Consider the following 16,830-nt stretch of genomic DNA (forward strand, 5'->3'; position numbering starts at 1 on the left):
TAATATCAAATTGGTTCAATGCAAAAAAAAAAAACAAACAAACAAAAAAACAAACCCAAATTAAACAAAAGTTGATTGGTTAAAATAGACAAATAGAGTAAAATAAATTCATGAAGGGAAAAGAATCTACAGGGAAATATTCAATACAGTGCTCTTCTGTTCAAAATGCCCTAAATGCTGACTGTCAAAAGCTAGAAGGGTGCACTAGTAAAAGAATATACTCGCCAAGTTTCTTACATTCTTACCTTAAGTATTTGGATTGTTTGCTGCTGGAGACCAAATACTAGGTTAAATGGAAGCTTCATCTGATTTGGTGTAATCATTTATATGTTAGATCTGCGCGTGCCTGTCTTTTCACCATTAAAAACCGTAGTGTGACACAGATGAGCCTCCGTATCCTCAGAGCTTCGTTCTCATGTTCTTCCCTTTTTTACTCTTCTGAATTTCTTTGTTGTTGCCTGTTCTGCTCAATTTCATCCATTCAATATTTCTTGCTTTCCAAGCACATCCCTTCAAGATTCATAAAAGTCTATTGTAGAGAGTACACTATAGAAATCAGAGTTGTTGGGATTAATTTTTTTTTCCCGTTTCTGTGTTGATTTCACTTCAGGGACATGATACCAGGTGGAGGCAGATAGCCCAGCGTGTAAGAGTGCCTGCAGATACTCCTTCAGAGTGGAGGACTATACAGCAATATTACATCAGAGACATCTTTCAGTAACATTTTTTGCTGTTGATTTGCAAAATGAGAAATGAGGTACTAAATGAGGCTAACTTCTGCAGGAATAGATCCAGAAAATAAGATTTTCAGCCACTTTGCAAGTTACAGTGATCCAGTTGATACTGGGCACAGCTATTGTTAACATTGCTGTGTAGATTTATTTAAAATATTATATGAATGTTTATTTAAAATATTATTTTTCACTGTGTATATATAGCTAAAGATTGTAAAGTTTGACCAAAGTGACAAAGTTTCTTAGGTATTTTCCTGCTCATATCTCTATACAAACTTGAAATCTCTTTAAAATTCATATAAATTGTAGTCAGCTGATTTTGAAGATATTTCACTCATTTTTTAGATTGCTTTTATTCTTGAAAATAAAAGACAGCTGCTACTTTGGTTTTTAACAGTAACTTTGCTCAGTAAAAGGAAAATTAATTTGTTCTGTTCACTAGTGGCTAAAGACCCCACACGTATTCAAAAAGACTGCTCTCCATAGTTCCATACCTCCTAATTGAAACACAGGATGTTTTGTTTGTACCAGTTGAATTAAACCTTGGAATTGTTGTTTGGAAGACTTGCAAAACCAGATAGCTTTGTGCTTTTAAAATGATGGTTTTATTAGTGGCAGGAGCACACATTTCTAGTTTTTATTCAGATGTGAAGCCTGCAATAAAGCTGAGGACACTCAGTAATTCTATGAAATAAATGTGCATGCCCTGCGAACATCAGCACAATTCTATATATGTCACCAACATACATGTCACCCTTTTCAGCATCCCTATTACCATGGGCCTTGAGACCCTTGCAGTCTGAATAGTGGAGTAGGAGCTAAAGGTCTGGCAGCAGGTTGTTCCTGTCCTGTGGGGTCAGGGTGCTAGATGTTCTCTGCAGTGCATGGGAAGAAAATCACACTTATTTATCCTTTCAGGGAAGAAAGCTAAACCTACTGGGCAGATTATGTCTGCAGTGTGGCAGGTGCTACACAGCTTCATTAATATGGTAATTGGATGGAGGGTTGGTTAGATGCATTCCACCAAGCAGAACTGCATTTAGTGTTTTAGTCTTAAAGTTTGTGTATGTATTTTCCGTATCTGAAACAAAGTAGATTGCTTCCCATGGAATAAGCCAGGTAATGATCTGTTGCCACAGTGATAAGGCTGGGATCGTTAGGTGTTGCTCACTGAAATCTAAACCAGAATTGTTGTCATCAAAGCAAAGTCAATGGGTTAGAAAGCATTTATTAAGTAGTAAAAATCAGCTAATATTAGTGTTTTATCTGTATGCAAACAAGTACTAAGAGTCCCAGTTTGTTGGTTGATCCCCACTATTTTGACTTGCATCAGTCCCAGACTGCCCAGGCTCTTTCCAGTCAGTTCTCTTCATCTTCCATAATCATAGCTCCTCAGCTATTTCATCCCAGATACTCCCATTTCTGTCACCTGTTTTCGTGAATTTGTTTTCCTACCCACTGTCATCCTGTCCCTTCCAGTTTCTTAAACCTTCTACCATTTCTTCTAATTTCAGCCTGCAGTTCTCATTCCAACTGGGCCTCAGGCTTTCCTTCTTGCTCTTCAAGTCAGTGCAAGCTCTTCTAGTTCTGACTACTTCATCTTCTACAGATACTTTTAACCACCACACCTCACTGATACACAAATGTGTCTCTCTTGATGTCTCTGCACCAGCTCTTCTAGTTCTGGCTTCTCTATCTTCTCTCTTCTTTTCTCTTCTCTCTGTTACTTCTATCTACTGTAACTCACTGGTTTACAAGTTTTTCATTTCTTGACCTGCTGTCCCCATTCTCTGTCAAAATTCTTGTTTCTAGTTCCCTTTTCTACTCTTTTACTTTCAAATTTCCACCTCAGTCCTGGTTTCCTCCCCTTTCCTTCTTGTCCCAGCATAATCCAGGGTGCAGGTGTGACTCATGTCTCATCTGCATTTGAAAAAGGCTGCCTGCATCCAGAAATGATGGAAGTATTACTAGAGGTAAAGGAGAGTGAGTCTCTGTTCTTTTTTGATGTGTATACCTGACACAATCCTTCACAGCCTAGAGGCACTCAATTGCAGGTGGAGCATACTTGATGCAGTTTAAAACTGAGATATGACAAGTCCCTGCTTGGGTAAAATAGTAATAGACTGTGCTCTTATCATAAAAGATGGTGTGTAGTATTGTTAACAATGCATTCTTCCTGTTTTAAGTTGGATATAGCATGAGCATTGTTTATTGAACATTGTGATATAAAATATTTTTACATAATTTTGCTACAGGCCCTGGTATTTAAAATGTCTGCAAAGAGCTTTTTCTTGAACATTCCTTTCAATAATTTTGTAATTTATGTCTTCATTTCCTTTTGGATAGTACTTATTCCTGTCAAGAAACTAGAGCTGGTTTGTTTTTTTTCCCTTGTTGACAAGTTATTCAGTCATTTACATTGGTAGCAGAATTGTTGAACATTTTTTTTGTTGTTGTTTTTTGTTTTTCCTGCAATGAGCCTTGGAAATTTTGGTCCTAAAAGATTTCAGTTTCTGTGTTCCCTAAATCACATTTTTACCTAAAAAAAAAAAATAAATTATTTGCTGTCATATTTACTGCTGTATAGTGCATCTGTGTATGCAAAAGTATTGTTACTGAGGTTGTGACTAATTCTTTGTTCATCTTTATTTAAAGGATTGGTCTGTGTAAGGGGGTGAAAGGAAAAATCATCTATATACTAAAAGATGCATTTTAATTTTTAAGAAATATAACAGAGAAAATAATGTTAAAAAAACTCTTGAGGAAAAAGAAAAAGCCAAATAAAAATCTCCAGTCTGTCTTTTTTTCTTCTAATATACAATCCAGAGCAATAAATAATAGGACTATATTCAATTAATAGTAAAATTAAAAAGAAGTCTTAACTATTATGTTTTCCACTTGTTCTTATGCACCAGGAAGAAGATGAGACTCCTTTTATTTCTACTAATTTGCCAGTGTGCCATAAACAGTGTCAAAGCATACAGTGCTTCAAGTCCCAGTGTCATTTTACTGATGGCTGATGATCTTGGTATTGGAGACCTAGGATGTTATGGGAACAGAACATTAAGGTATGATGATACAGTTGAGGGAGTCAGAGCTTTATTTTAGTTTTTCTATGGATTTGTGAAGTTAAAACCCCAAAACGTTCAGAGATTTCATTAGCCTTTATAGGTAAGCAAAGTTAATATCCTTTCTAGAGAACAGCATATTTAATCTTTGTTTTCTTAACAAGAAGACTTATCTGTTTTATTTATCCTGCTGAAAAGTTGTATCATAAAGAGAATTGAGCAACCAACAAAATAAGGGTAGGTCTAGAGAAGCAAAGTACAATCAACAATTGTAGTTTAAAATAAACATGACACAAGTACTATAAATTAAGCATATTTTGAAGCATCTGTGAGTTAAGCAAAGCTTGTCACTAGCCAATCATAAATAAAGTGCTGATTTTTTTTCCTTCATCTTCATGCTGTACTCAATAAATTCATTAAAACAGGTGTTAATGTACCTAATGGAAAAATTTTTGACACAACGGTATTTAGAATTGCAACCCTACCATGGTTTTGATAATTTGCATACAATAAATCTTAACTTGATTTTCCTGATAGTTTTTTGTTTCAGATGCCTTGATCTTGCCATGCCCATTTCCAAATAATTATCTTTGTGTATTCTTTTGTTGTCTTTCCTGCTTATGTTTTTCTAGAACCCCTAATATTGACAGGCTGGCAGAGGAAGGAGTGACACTTACTCATCACATAGCAGCATCCCCACTTTGTACTCCAAGTAGGGCTGCTTTCCTGACTGGGCGATATCCTATCAGATCAGGTAAAATTCCATTGCTTTATATGTAAATATAATATTTTATTTGTAGTAAATGTATGCATTTTCTTCACTGGCTTTTCTTGCTATCTTTATCATTACTTGATTAGGTACTTATTTCAGTGACCAATAAAGCTCAGTGAAGATGGTCAGCATTTCAAATCTTCCATATATTGGGAAATTCTCACATTTCAGATAAGTTAACACAAAAATAAAGCCCCTTTTTACTGAGAAAAAGATTTTTAAAATAGTGAAGAAAAAATCTGATTGTGGTGTTTTAATGTAAGGAGCAGACAAATTCCATCGATTTCCTCCACCTTCCAAATGACCTCTCTGTCTGCCTCCCCAGTCGCGTTCAGGCTGCTCCCCAGGATATTTGAGGGCAGCCTGACTGTTGAGCATCACAGAGATTCATCTAGAAAGACACAATGGAAAACCTGGTGTAAATCCTTCTGCTCAGACATTTCTGTTTCTACAAAATCTTTTGATTTAGACAAGTTGTTATTTTTTTTCAGGGTGGCAGGGAGTGGAGGAGGTGGGGATGGTGGAGTGTATGATGGCTATTCGTTAAGATGTTCTAGAAGCCCTTAATACTGGGAAGAAGAAAGAAAAAAAAATCTCCCTTCTTTCTCAGTATTTTTGCTCCATATCTATGCATACACAGTGTTAAGTACCCCATGAATGTATGCATTTAATAACTTCTCTCAGTTTTAAACTACCTGATCCAAAGCCCAGTTAAGTAAGTGAAGATCCAGTCTGTTTATTTTAGTGTGCTGGGACTGAGCCCCTTAGTGCTTAGCCATGCAACTTTAACATTCCCTTAACATCATTTTTAGCAAGGATCATTATACATTAATCAGATCACTTGTTCATTAGTGATAAAACATCCTGTCCTTTCTTCTGGGAATGAAAGCAAAGCAAGACTCTGGAGCCTACTTGATACGTTCGTGCTCATTCAAATCAAGTAACAAGCTTCTGCAAAAGTGATAGCTGATATAACTTGCAAAATTTTCTATTACATTCAGCTGCAAAGGAAAATTTTATATGCCTGTTACAGCTAAATTGCTGTTTATATTTACTGTAGGTAAAGCCACAGGTCACTTTCCATTACAACCCGTGTTATTTCCAAAAAATTAGCATTTGAACTGATTTATTTCTTAACTGATTGCCTCTCAGGTAAACCAGATTATTTCCATGTTTGTACAAAAATGGTCTTTGTCTTAATTAAATGACTAAATTGCTAAATGTGGACTATTTCCAAATGTCAATGAATACTAATAAAGGATTATTATATCTAGAAGATACTAGAATCATGATGTGAAAAAAAATGTTAGAAATCTAAAAATCCTGCTAATAGAGCTGAAGAAGAATATTCCAAAATGCAGTATTGGATGAGAGACACACCCAGAGAAAGGTAGCAATTAAAAAAAAAAAGAGAAAAAAAAATAAATCATAGTTCTCTCATTCTGGTAACTTCAGGGAATTACACTGATTTCAGTTACCAGACATTGAAGTGCATAAAAATAAATATGAATAAATATATTGTAAGTAAAATATAGATATGTACAGATGACTAAAACTACCTAAACTGTTGATCAATAAAGCTAGCTGGAGTGAAAAACTGAAGTCAGTATTTGGCGGGTAAGTTGAGCTCTCTTTAATAAACCAGTCAAACAAGTCTTTTTCTTATCTAACCACAAGGGATACCAGAGGGAAGAGTCTGCTTGTCTACATCAGTCATGTAACTTTGGCACTGAAATCATACAGTTGCATAATTCAGACTTCCTGGAGATACATCTGCACAGATTTGCATAGATATTCTGTGTTCTGTCTGTCTATACTCGGAGCCTGCTCTCATCTGGAATCCTAGTAATCTAATTTTCATGAATTTGAGCTCTCAAGTTCCTCATCCTAAGAGTAGTTTATAAGCTCAAGTTTATGTTCCTCAGACTCTCAACATATAATGTAGAAGTTACTGTGCCTTATTTAGATGTTGTCTTGTTAGCTGATACCTTATGCTTCTTTAATGCACTCTGTGTGCTTTGAATCATGGGCCTTCCTACTGTTGCAGCACTGGTCCTGTCCTACCAAAGCTGAGTGCCTTATCCACTCTATTTCCAGAATCAGACTCTGTCTTGCTCTTTTTTTCACCTCATGTTACTTACATGCCTAACTGTAAGACTGCCCTATTTCAATCGCCTTCTTTCAAATAACCTTAAAGGCTTGTAGAAAACAACGTATGAGGATTGTCGAAGTTCTGAGAGTAGAACTCGGGAGTGATCTTGCTTCATTCCCAGCTCCATTCCTTCCTCATGTACAAAAAAACTGAATTATGCAAGCTCAACTTCTTTCAGATATGTTATACCTTAGAACATCTACAGAAGGGGCTGCAGCTTTTTATGTGATGGCTGGCTCCACGACTATAAGCAGAGAATTTTTTTCTCCACTTCTCAGTTTCTGGCGTCGATGCAGGAAAGACCTTGCTCAGCTAAATGGTGATTTGGAGAAAACTCCAGGAGCAAACTTGGCAACAAAGTTTTCAAGCTGACAAGCAGTTATTCTTTATTGCGGTGCCAGGAGACACGGGGGATAGCTCCTCCTAACGTGTGTCCCCGTATTGCTACACAAGCCATCCTTATATAGTCCCTTGGCATACATACATATTCATGAGGCTACATATGGATTACATAATTTTCCAGAAAGTTCCCCACATGCGTACAGAATTGTGGTGGTGGTCTCTGAGGGTCGTTTACTTCCTCCAACAATCTTCTTCACTTCTGGCAGCCTTTGGAGCATGCACAGTAGGTGCTTATACCAGCTTAATTGGTTTGTTAGCACCAGAGACATAATAATCCTCCTGTCCTCCTATTTATCAGTTAGTTTAACTGTAGCCCATCCTGGACACCTGCCATTCCCAGATACTCCTTATCCCTGTGTCCTGTTCTTCTAGACTGTTTTTCTTAAAACTATGTCAACTATAACAATTTATCTTGTACGAGAATTCTCAGTATGTTCTCTAGCTGTAGTCTACTTTTTTTCTGTGTATCATGCACCTCAGTAATTTTCCTCTGCTACTGTTACAAAGCCATCAAATTTAACATTACTTAAAACTGATTCTAAAGGTTTATATACTTCATTTTGTAATTTTGTGCTCCCCCTTGTCTCAATGGATGATTGTATCTGCCCCTTGCAACATTTAGTGTCTGGTGGCAGTATGTAATCTAAGCGATGATACCATCTAAAGCAAAATAGTGCATCCAGAAAGAATGAATGGAAATTGTTTCACTATATCAACCAAGTCTCATTCATTTTCATTGTACTTAGGAATGGCTGCCTTCTCACGAGTTGGTGTTTTCTTATTTTCTGCCTCTTCTGGGGGACTTCCTTCTGAAGAAATAACTTTTTCCAGACTCCTGAAGGAGAGAGGTTATGCAACTGCTTTAATAGGTAAAATTGCATACATATACAGAATTATTTTTCATTCATTCCAATCAAAAGAACATTAGCTTTCCATATAGGCTGTTAAGGATCTGCATTAAGCTTTTTTCCCCCACAACATAATGAATTTATTTTTCTGGCACAGAGCTGATCACATTCCCATGCATATGTGAAGCACTAATCAGGTAAGTATGTCTAATTCACTTCTGTAGTTATAGTCTCATCATGCAAGATACTGAAGAAACATGATGAACAAATTGAAAATTAGTCAAGCTCTTGGAAAGTTTTCAGTGCAAATAGGAGTTTGATTACAACAGAGGGACAATAAGGGATCAGTTGCAGGGTACAAGTCAGCATGGTGGTGGGATTCATTTTGCCAGTTTTCAAATATCCATAAAGTAGATGATGTAGTATGTGTACTAACCGACTGAATTCTCTTCTTAGTAATCAGACAAAAATGGGCATTTCTATGAAATCTCTCTCATCCTGTGGTAGATGTCTAATATAAAAATGTGTTTCTCTCTCATTATAAAAATAGTTCAGAGAGCTAGCTGCAGCATAAATATCCAGTGATGAGTAAAAGGAATACCATTAGATGAATAATAAATTGAATTGGAATTAATATCATAAAGGTATAACATTTAAATGATGTCTGGAGGCTTTTTCCTAATTTGGCCATGGACTTATTCCACACTGCTGACATTTTAGAATATTTTTGTGAAATACAACTTTTATTACATAATGTATTTCTGTCAAGGAATTGCCAGGAAATAGTTGTTTAGAGAACATCATACCGGAATATTACTATGTTAATTTAGATGATTGATGTACCTAATTTTACCCAATTTGATTTTCAGTTGTAATAGAAGCTTGCAATTTTGGAAGTAATTTTTGTTTAAAAAAATCAGTGTATTTAGTATGGCTAGCAATTCATACCACTGTTTAAAAATATCTGTATGATGTAGCTAGCCAATATTGATGTTTGTAATTAAAAATCCTACTTTGCAATTCCACAGTCTGAGAAAGTATAAACTACCTTGATGTTTTGACAGAGTCAAAAGATAAACCCAGAAAATCTTAGCAGAAGTATATTTAGTGCAGGTGTATTTGAATCATAGTGTAAAAAAGCCATTCATAATTTGTCATGTTCATCATGGAGTTAATTCCTATTGCTCCATATTCAATTAAAGATTGCAAAGAATCATTTTTCTGTTTGCAAAAAGCACTGTAATACAACTCATTTTCTGGGGCTGACCTAGTTAATGTTCTTTTTTTAACTACTTTCACTGCAACATGACAGCTTGCCACTTAGATCTCCAGAAGTTATCTCCATGATGCTTAATGAACAATTCTTCCAAGTGGCCTGAATGATAGCTGTGAAACCGTAAGATGTAATATTAACATATCCTTAGAGTATAATGAAGGCTTCTAAAAATCAAGAAGTACATTAAAATTACGGATAAAGCATGTGTAAATGACAAAAAGAAAAATTATGTAGATTTGAAGACTAGATAGGCAGACTCTGATTCCCAGCCAGGCCATTTTCTGTCTCTGCTGGCATTCTTATCACATCATATTTGGTCTAGGTCAGGGAGTCTTTGCTTGGTTCAGTCTAACTCAGCAGTTCCAAAACAATTAATTGTCAAATCCTGCACCACTGAAGGACTGGCTTAAGGGTAATTTGAAGCCTTTCAGTTCCTCAAGCCTGTACTGTCAGTTCCTTTTTTTTTTTTTTTTTTTATTAAGTTTCTCTCCCCTTTACTCTCTAAGGGCACTTTTTTCTTCCCTAAATGCATTTTCATTTCTTCTTTTTAATTTTCTCCATGTCTCTGCGTATATTCTTCCTCTTGCTTAGTACATCCTGAGATATATTTTAGCTATGAATCTATTTTATATATACTTTTTTTTTACCTCATTGTTTTTCCCCTGTGACACAAAAAAGGTGACATCCAATAGATCTGGCAGGAAGAGACACAGTCAGAAGATCTGTAGCAAAATCGAGTTTTCTCAAAAAAGGTAGATGCACTGCATATGTAATATTTCACCAGTTAAGGATCTCAGGGATTAGCAAGAACTGTTGATGTTTTATATGAAATGGCTATTTATATTGCAAAAATACTACTGAAAGTAGATGGATATTATTTTAACTACTACTATACTCAGTTACAGTTAGCTTTCCCTCACTACTGTTATCCAGTGTGTTGTCCAGCATCCAGAGAACTTTAAAATCCACCTATGTAGCTTGTCTCCAAAGCTTAAAATAATAATGTATAAGCTGAGACTTATATCTTTCCTCCAGAATGAGGTGTTGTAATATTGTAATACTGTGATGTGTCCAATACAAAATTGGCAGAGTCTATGGAGCACAATTAATAGAACAGCTTAAAAACTGACTATATTAACAATATATGCTTAATACTTATTATTGCTGTGTACTTCATGTATATATATTACTTTGAGCACATAAAATATTTCTTTTTGGATCTTGCTCTGCATCTTGCATCTTACCATTTATCTGAGGAGCAGAACTATATCATTATATACAACTCAGATTTCATAATGCTCCCCATTCAACTGTCTGAAGAAAAAGTAGAGGGGAAACATTGATTTTTTGCAGCTTCTCCTGCAGTCTGGGTTCTGAAAAACTGAGTTCCAAATGAAGTTTCTTGGCTGAATAGGACTTGCCCCTCCTTTCCATGTGCCTTTCATTGCATTGCTCTTGCTCTGCAGACGCCTTATTTGGGGCCAAAGGAGAAAAAAAAAAAATTCAAACTATTAAGGTACAAATAATTTACAATTAACAGCATAAATCTCACTCAAAATCTTGCTGTAATCTGCTGAAATGTGTATGATGCTCGTCTGAAGTGTCCATGCTATGAAGCTTCACTTGACAAGGAGGTGAGATAGTTTTGCACTGCCCTCAGATTCACAAGGGCCCCGGAGTGTAAAGCGCATTACAATAATCTGTTGAAACACTAGCTCAAGGCAGCAGTTATTGTCACAAGGAATGAAAGAAAACATGTATTGTGGGCCCAGTCATCACTTGCTTTTTCAGAGTAGCACAGCATCTATCAAAACCCTCTACCTTGTCAGCCATTTGAGAATGGCAATTGTGTTTTTCCATCACAGCTGCGGACATAATTTGAGCCAGTGCTTCTGTGCTTTTCCCAGCTAACCTGCCGTCTGCTTTGTTTGGCTTAAGTTGCTTCTCAACAAATCTTTTTTTGAGACCCAAGTTCATCCTGACATTGAACAATTTGTTGTGCTTGCTAAAACCCTTTTGAAATAACAGGTCCTATATTTTCCCCTGTCCTAATTTGTTGTTGCAAGATTCTTCTGTCCTAGCTTGCAGTGTCTACTTTTATTGAGATCTAGTTTAAACAAACATCTTTGTATCCTAATAAATGACTTTGAAAGTATGCTTAAGTTGATATGGTTTCTTTTTCTTATTTTTTACTGAATTATAAGTGATTTGAGATTAAGAAATAACAGTGAAAAAAAAAACAAACTTTCAGATCATTTATATTTGTGGTTATAAATCTCTAACTTTATTTCCATTACCTAACTTGATGAGAATTGTTACATCCTAACCTTGCTACATATCTGACTTTATAATTATTCTGTAAAGACAGTCATGTAAACCTAAGAGAAAAGACTGAATCATTTATTTTCTAAAATCAGTATCTTTGCTTGCTGGGAATGAAATTCAGAGTTGCAGCCTTGGCTAGCCCTTTATGGCACCATTCTAACATCTGAAAATTTGGTACAGTGGCCTGTATTTCTGGTTTTGTAATCAGTCACAAAAATGTTCACTGGACCACATCAAAAGTAGTGATGAGAGCCATTCTGCCCGCAGAAAGCAGATTTCCTCCTCAGGTGAGGAGGTATTCTGACAGTTAAGAGGGAAAATTTCTGATGGGATGAGAAAGCTATGAACACCTGCATTTCACTGGCACATAGGAGGACCTGAAAATGCTTTTATAGCTGCATCTGTAACCTGCTGAAGGCATTTCTAACCTAAGACCATCCAGAGATACACGAGGAGAAGTGGAGTCAATTAAACACTCAGGTTCAAGATTTCTGTTGTGTTTTAGTTCACCTTTGCTGTGAAAGGGAAATAATGACATTGATCCCATTTGCAAGGCACTATCTCAAAAAATCAGAACTGATCCCCATCTTCACCCCCTTTGGTACTGCAGTATCTGCATTTGTCTTTGCCAAAAGAAGAAGTGCAGGATCAATGTGCTGCTCTCTAGATCCCCAAGATGCTCAGGACTGCCTGCGTCAGGACTTCTTCTTACAGATGTATAAAAGCTGGGGTGGTGCAGGAGAGGGAAAAAATCTATTTGTCCTTTTTTCATTTTATGTACTTTCTACCACCTGTATCCTGAAGTCTCTAGAACAAAAGATTTCAAATGTCTTTGGGCTAGGTTATGGGGATGAGGACTTACTGGGTTTGTGGGGATTTTTGTTTATTTCTTTAAAGATCATGATCCCTAAAATATGTTGGTCATGTGTAGGTATTTGATTCAGAAAAAAATAAATAAAATTTGACCCAGCAGTACATACTGTCATCTGTTTTGTCAAGGCTGATATGTTTGTCAAATATTGAACATAATTCTTTGCTGAGACCAAAAAGCATATAGCTGTAGCCATCATTTATGTCAATAGGCTTAACTAAATTTGATTTTCTTTTTTAATTGTGCATTTGGATTTAATGCTACCAAACAGTTAGTCTGTGGGACTAAGTGACGCATAAGTATGTGATGGAGGGACGTACCTGAGTCATAGATTTAATTACCTAGATACTTGTCATTAGCATGAAATAGATTATGCTACTGTAATGCAAATCAGACTCTCCCTTTTCTTGTGTCAGTCAGTGTCTAACATTACTGCAGAAATACAATGATTTCCTAGTGAGACAAAATGCTGTGAAACATAGTATTTGGCAGTAATTTCCTTTTTACTATCGTTTCTTCTTTTATTTTCATATATATACACACCTATAGATATAAATATATATATAATATATATTTTATATATAAAATAATCTTCCTCACTATATATATATATGTATATTGTCCATTTCTGACACCTTGCAATCATTTAAATAATAAATTTCATTTTCACTATTCTTGTTTTTTCCCCTGTTTGTCTGTCACTGTTTTATTTTTTGTTGGTTTTTTTTTTAAACCTAGTTAAAGGTGAATGATTTGCCAGCAAAGTTTTGGAAAATATATTTCATTACTACATATTGGCTTTTCTTAAAAAAGCAGTAGCTGCCACAGTTTTCTTATGACTGCTTAACTATATATGTACAAGGGCTTAATTATTTCAAAGGGCTATGTTGCTCTTTAGTGACCTGCTAGCCCACTCAGAATTTCTTGATTTCCACCAGAACCTGTGCCAAACTCACTAAAATGAAGAAGTAGACATGGAACAAAGTCTTTGATGAAGGCATGAAGAGAGATTAGATAAAAGATAGAAAATAGGGATCCTCACGATAAATGCTTGAGGGCAGGGAAAATATCACATAATGAGTTTCATGTTTGGAATAGGGAACATTATAAGTTTGATGATTTAACTACAAAAATGCTCCCTGTCCTTCTCTTTTTGTAGGAAAGTGGCATCTTGGGATGAACTGTGAAATAAGCAATGACTTCTGCCACCACCCCCTCAGTCATGGGTTTGATTACTTTTATGGGCTTACCGTGACCAACTTGAGAGATTGCAAACCTGGCCAAGGCAGCGTATTTTTAAAAGGGGTTCAGAAATCCCTTGTCATCCCACTCCAAATCACTGGAATCACCCTGGTCTCTTTGGCAGTAGTGCATTACATTGGTCTCCTCAGAGTACCTTTCCGAGCACTGGGTTACTGCTTTTTAATAGCCACCATTTCACTTGTGGTTTTGATTTTCTTCTTTTATCATTTTCGCCACTTGAATTGCTTTTTAATGAGAGACCATCAGATTATCCAGCAACCGCTCTCCTATGAGAACCTTACTCAGAGACTCACAAAGGAAGCTGTGCAGTTTATAGAAAGGTAGGTTTCTAATTGTGTTATAATTTAATGGTGGCATTTCACAATGATGGTGCTTCTGAAGATGTAGAAAAGGAAAAAGTGAGCTGGAGGGCATAAGGAGTATGTCATTACATATTATCAGCACTTTTTTCCTTCCAAAGTTGGCTGCAGTTAATCTTTTTAGTGAAAGTGACTGATTTTTTTTCTATTGGGTATATAATTATATCTATAAAAATTAAAAACTTTATGTTTACATGCTTCATAATTTTTTGCCAAAAAAACGTTTAACTTTTTTAGGACTTTCATTCTTGAGAATTTCATCTAACTTGAGATATGAAAAATCTTTCCTGATGTGACTTAATTATGTGAAAATACAATGCAGAGTCATAATCCATTACTTTTCTGGAATCGGAAACTGTTCATTATTGATTTGATGCATCCATTAAATGACATTCATAAGGCCAAGTTTTTAAGATACTGTCTTTTAGGTGCCTCACTTTTATGGCAGATTCATTTTAAGAAGATTTGATTTACAGAAGTTAGGAAATAAATGGGGTTTTGACAGCAATGGTTTTTCTAATAGCCATCACATTGGGCTACCTAAACATTGGATGTACAAAATCATCCTAAGTCATTCTTCATTTTTTAAATATTATCTACTGTGGTGTAATTATTACCACAGGTCTCTTAACAAGATCAAATCATAAAAGTATACAGTTATAGATTGTGAAATATAAATTCATAGAATCATAGAATAGTTAGGGTTGGAAAGGACCTTAAGATCATCTAGTTCCAACCCCCCTGCCATGTGCAGGGACACCTCACACCCAACCATATCACCCAAGGCTTCGTCCAACCTGGTCTTGAACACTGTCAGGGATAGAGCATTCACAACCTCCCTGGGCAACCTATTCCAGTGCCTCACCACCCTAACAGGAAAGAATTAAATTGATATATTTGGAGAAAAAATATTTCATCCATTTAAATTCTTGAAAAATATTCTAGAATGTTGGTCACTTTTTAAACAGGTTGCACCATTTCTAGAAATAGTTAATCAAAAGTAAAAATATGTTCTAAAATATATTCTGAGAAGTATGTACCAGGTTGTTACTGTGAATACATTTGCATAGTGTTATTGCTGAATGAAAACTTACACCAAAGAATTGGCGCCTATCTTTTCTAGACTTAGTGTGGTGTTCCTCAAGACTTTTAGCAAGAAAAAAAAAAGTTTATCTAAAATCTTGATCTCATACTGCAATTGTATGTCATTTCTATCTATATAGATATTTGATGTGGCCATCTGTAGTCGTCATACCAAATAAAATGTTTCTTATATCAAATTTCTTTAAGTGAGTAAGCCTTTCCAACAGCAACATTCTCATGAGTATTTATAAATAACCTAAAACATCTTTGTTTCCTCTTGGCAATGGTGATAAATATAAAGATGCCTTCCCATCTACGTTCTAACTAATTTAGCAGTGAAGTACTTTGTTTACTATAAACACACACCCCTTCAAAAATTGTTGAAAGGTTATTTGCTCAGTGACCAAGCATTTGGTGATTTCAAAAGACTCTTGAGTACATTAACTATATGCGGAATGATTCTTTCATGATTTACAAGTGTGCAGTGTGCCTGTAGTGATTCATAATGTTTTTGATATGTCTGAGTGTTGCATTGATTTCAATGCAATGACAATAAAATGGTAGCTCCAAAATAGGTGAGTTTAAGATTGGAAATCAATGCTAGAACACTACTAACTCATTTAAATGTATTACTATTCATAATGCGGACAATGTTATTGCATAGGTTAGTGTTTAGAGCTGGCAAAACAATTTCTCATCTAAGTCAGCATAGCTTTGTTGACGCAGCTGAAGGTAAGTGACTTTACATCGGGGGGCACTTGGCTTCAGTTCTCAGTGTAGTTCCTACACAAAAGAGATGTTAAATTGAAGTCAAGGTTAATATCACATATTCATAATTTACAATAAACTTTGTTACAGGAGCGCTGCAATTATAATGAGAATTATAACCCAAACAATTCAGAGTCAATGTTAAATTAAAGATTATCCATGCACATTAAGGTGTTGAGAAGCAATTAGGGCACTTGAGCAATCTTAATTGTGCCCTGTTCACATTGTATATGACCACAGCACTTGTTCCTGGGGATAAGAGTAATCAAATTAATATGGAGAAAAGAAGGGGACCTTATCACTCTGTGCAACTATCTGAAAGGAGGTTGTAGCAAATGGGTGTTGGTCTCTTCTCCCCAGTAAGCACAAGAGGAAATGGCCTTAATTTGCACCAGGAAGGGTTTACATTGGATATGAAGAAAAAAATCACCAAAAGGGTTGTCAAGAATTATAACAGGCTGCCCAGGGAAATGGGCAGCCTGTCACATTGCTGGAGGTAATTAAAAGAGATGTAAGTGTGGTACTTAGGGACATGGTTTAGTGATTGAGTTGACAGTGTTAAGTTTATGGTGGAACTTGATCTAGAAGGTCTTTTCCAACCTAAATGATTCTATGAGTCTGTATAATCGTTAGATTTTGTATTTTTAAAGTCTTCTATAATTTCTTCATAGCATGTAGCTACGTGCAGTTGTACTTAATTTGGTCTGGGTTTTTTTGAGAAGTGGTATTTTATTTGTTCTTCCTTAGTCTTGTGTATGTGTATTATCATTTTTCCTAGGTAAACTGAAAGAGAGTAAATACAACATTCAATGCTCAGAAATGGCACAGGAGAAGTATATATACAATTAAAAGTGTCAGATCAAAGTGTGAAAAAACAGATACTAATTTACTTGCTCACCCTAATTGTAA

General features: G+C 35.6%; 1 protein-coding gene across 3 annotated transcripts in view; it reads left to right on the forward strand.

Annotated features, from left to right (window-relative positions):
- STS (steroid sulfatase) overlaps nt 1-16,830 on the forward strand; it is a 97,081-nt gene that overhangs the window by 18,067 nt on the left and 62,184 nt on the right. For all 3 annotated transcript variants that reach the window (XM_062603702.1, XM_062603703.1, XM_062603704.1), the window contains 4 exons: nt 3,650-3,802; nt 4,435-4,556; nt 7,875-7,997; nt 13,608-14,031. In XM_062603702.1, the coding sequence (XP_062459686.1) occupies nt 3,657-3,802; nt 4,435-4,556; nt 7,875-7,997; nt 13,608-14,031 (815 nt within the window). In that variant the 5' untranslated portion in view covers nt 3,650-3,656. The remainder of the gene's footprint in view (nt 1-3,649; nt 3,803-4,434; nt 4,557-7,874; nt 7,998-13,607; nt 14,032-16,830) is intronic.

This window comes from Pezoporus occidentalis, unplaced genomic scaffold (assembly GCF_034315485.1).
Source record: "Pezoporus occidentalis ecotype Australia unplaced genomic scaffold, CSIRO_AGI_Poc_V1 ctg81, whole genome shotgun sequence".
Lineage (NCBI taxonomy): Eukaryota > Metazoa > Chordata > Aves > Psittaciformes > Psittacidae > Pezoporus > Pezoporus occidentalis.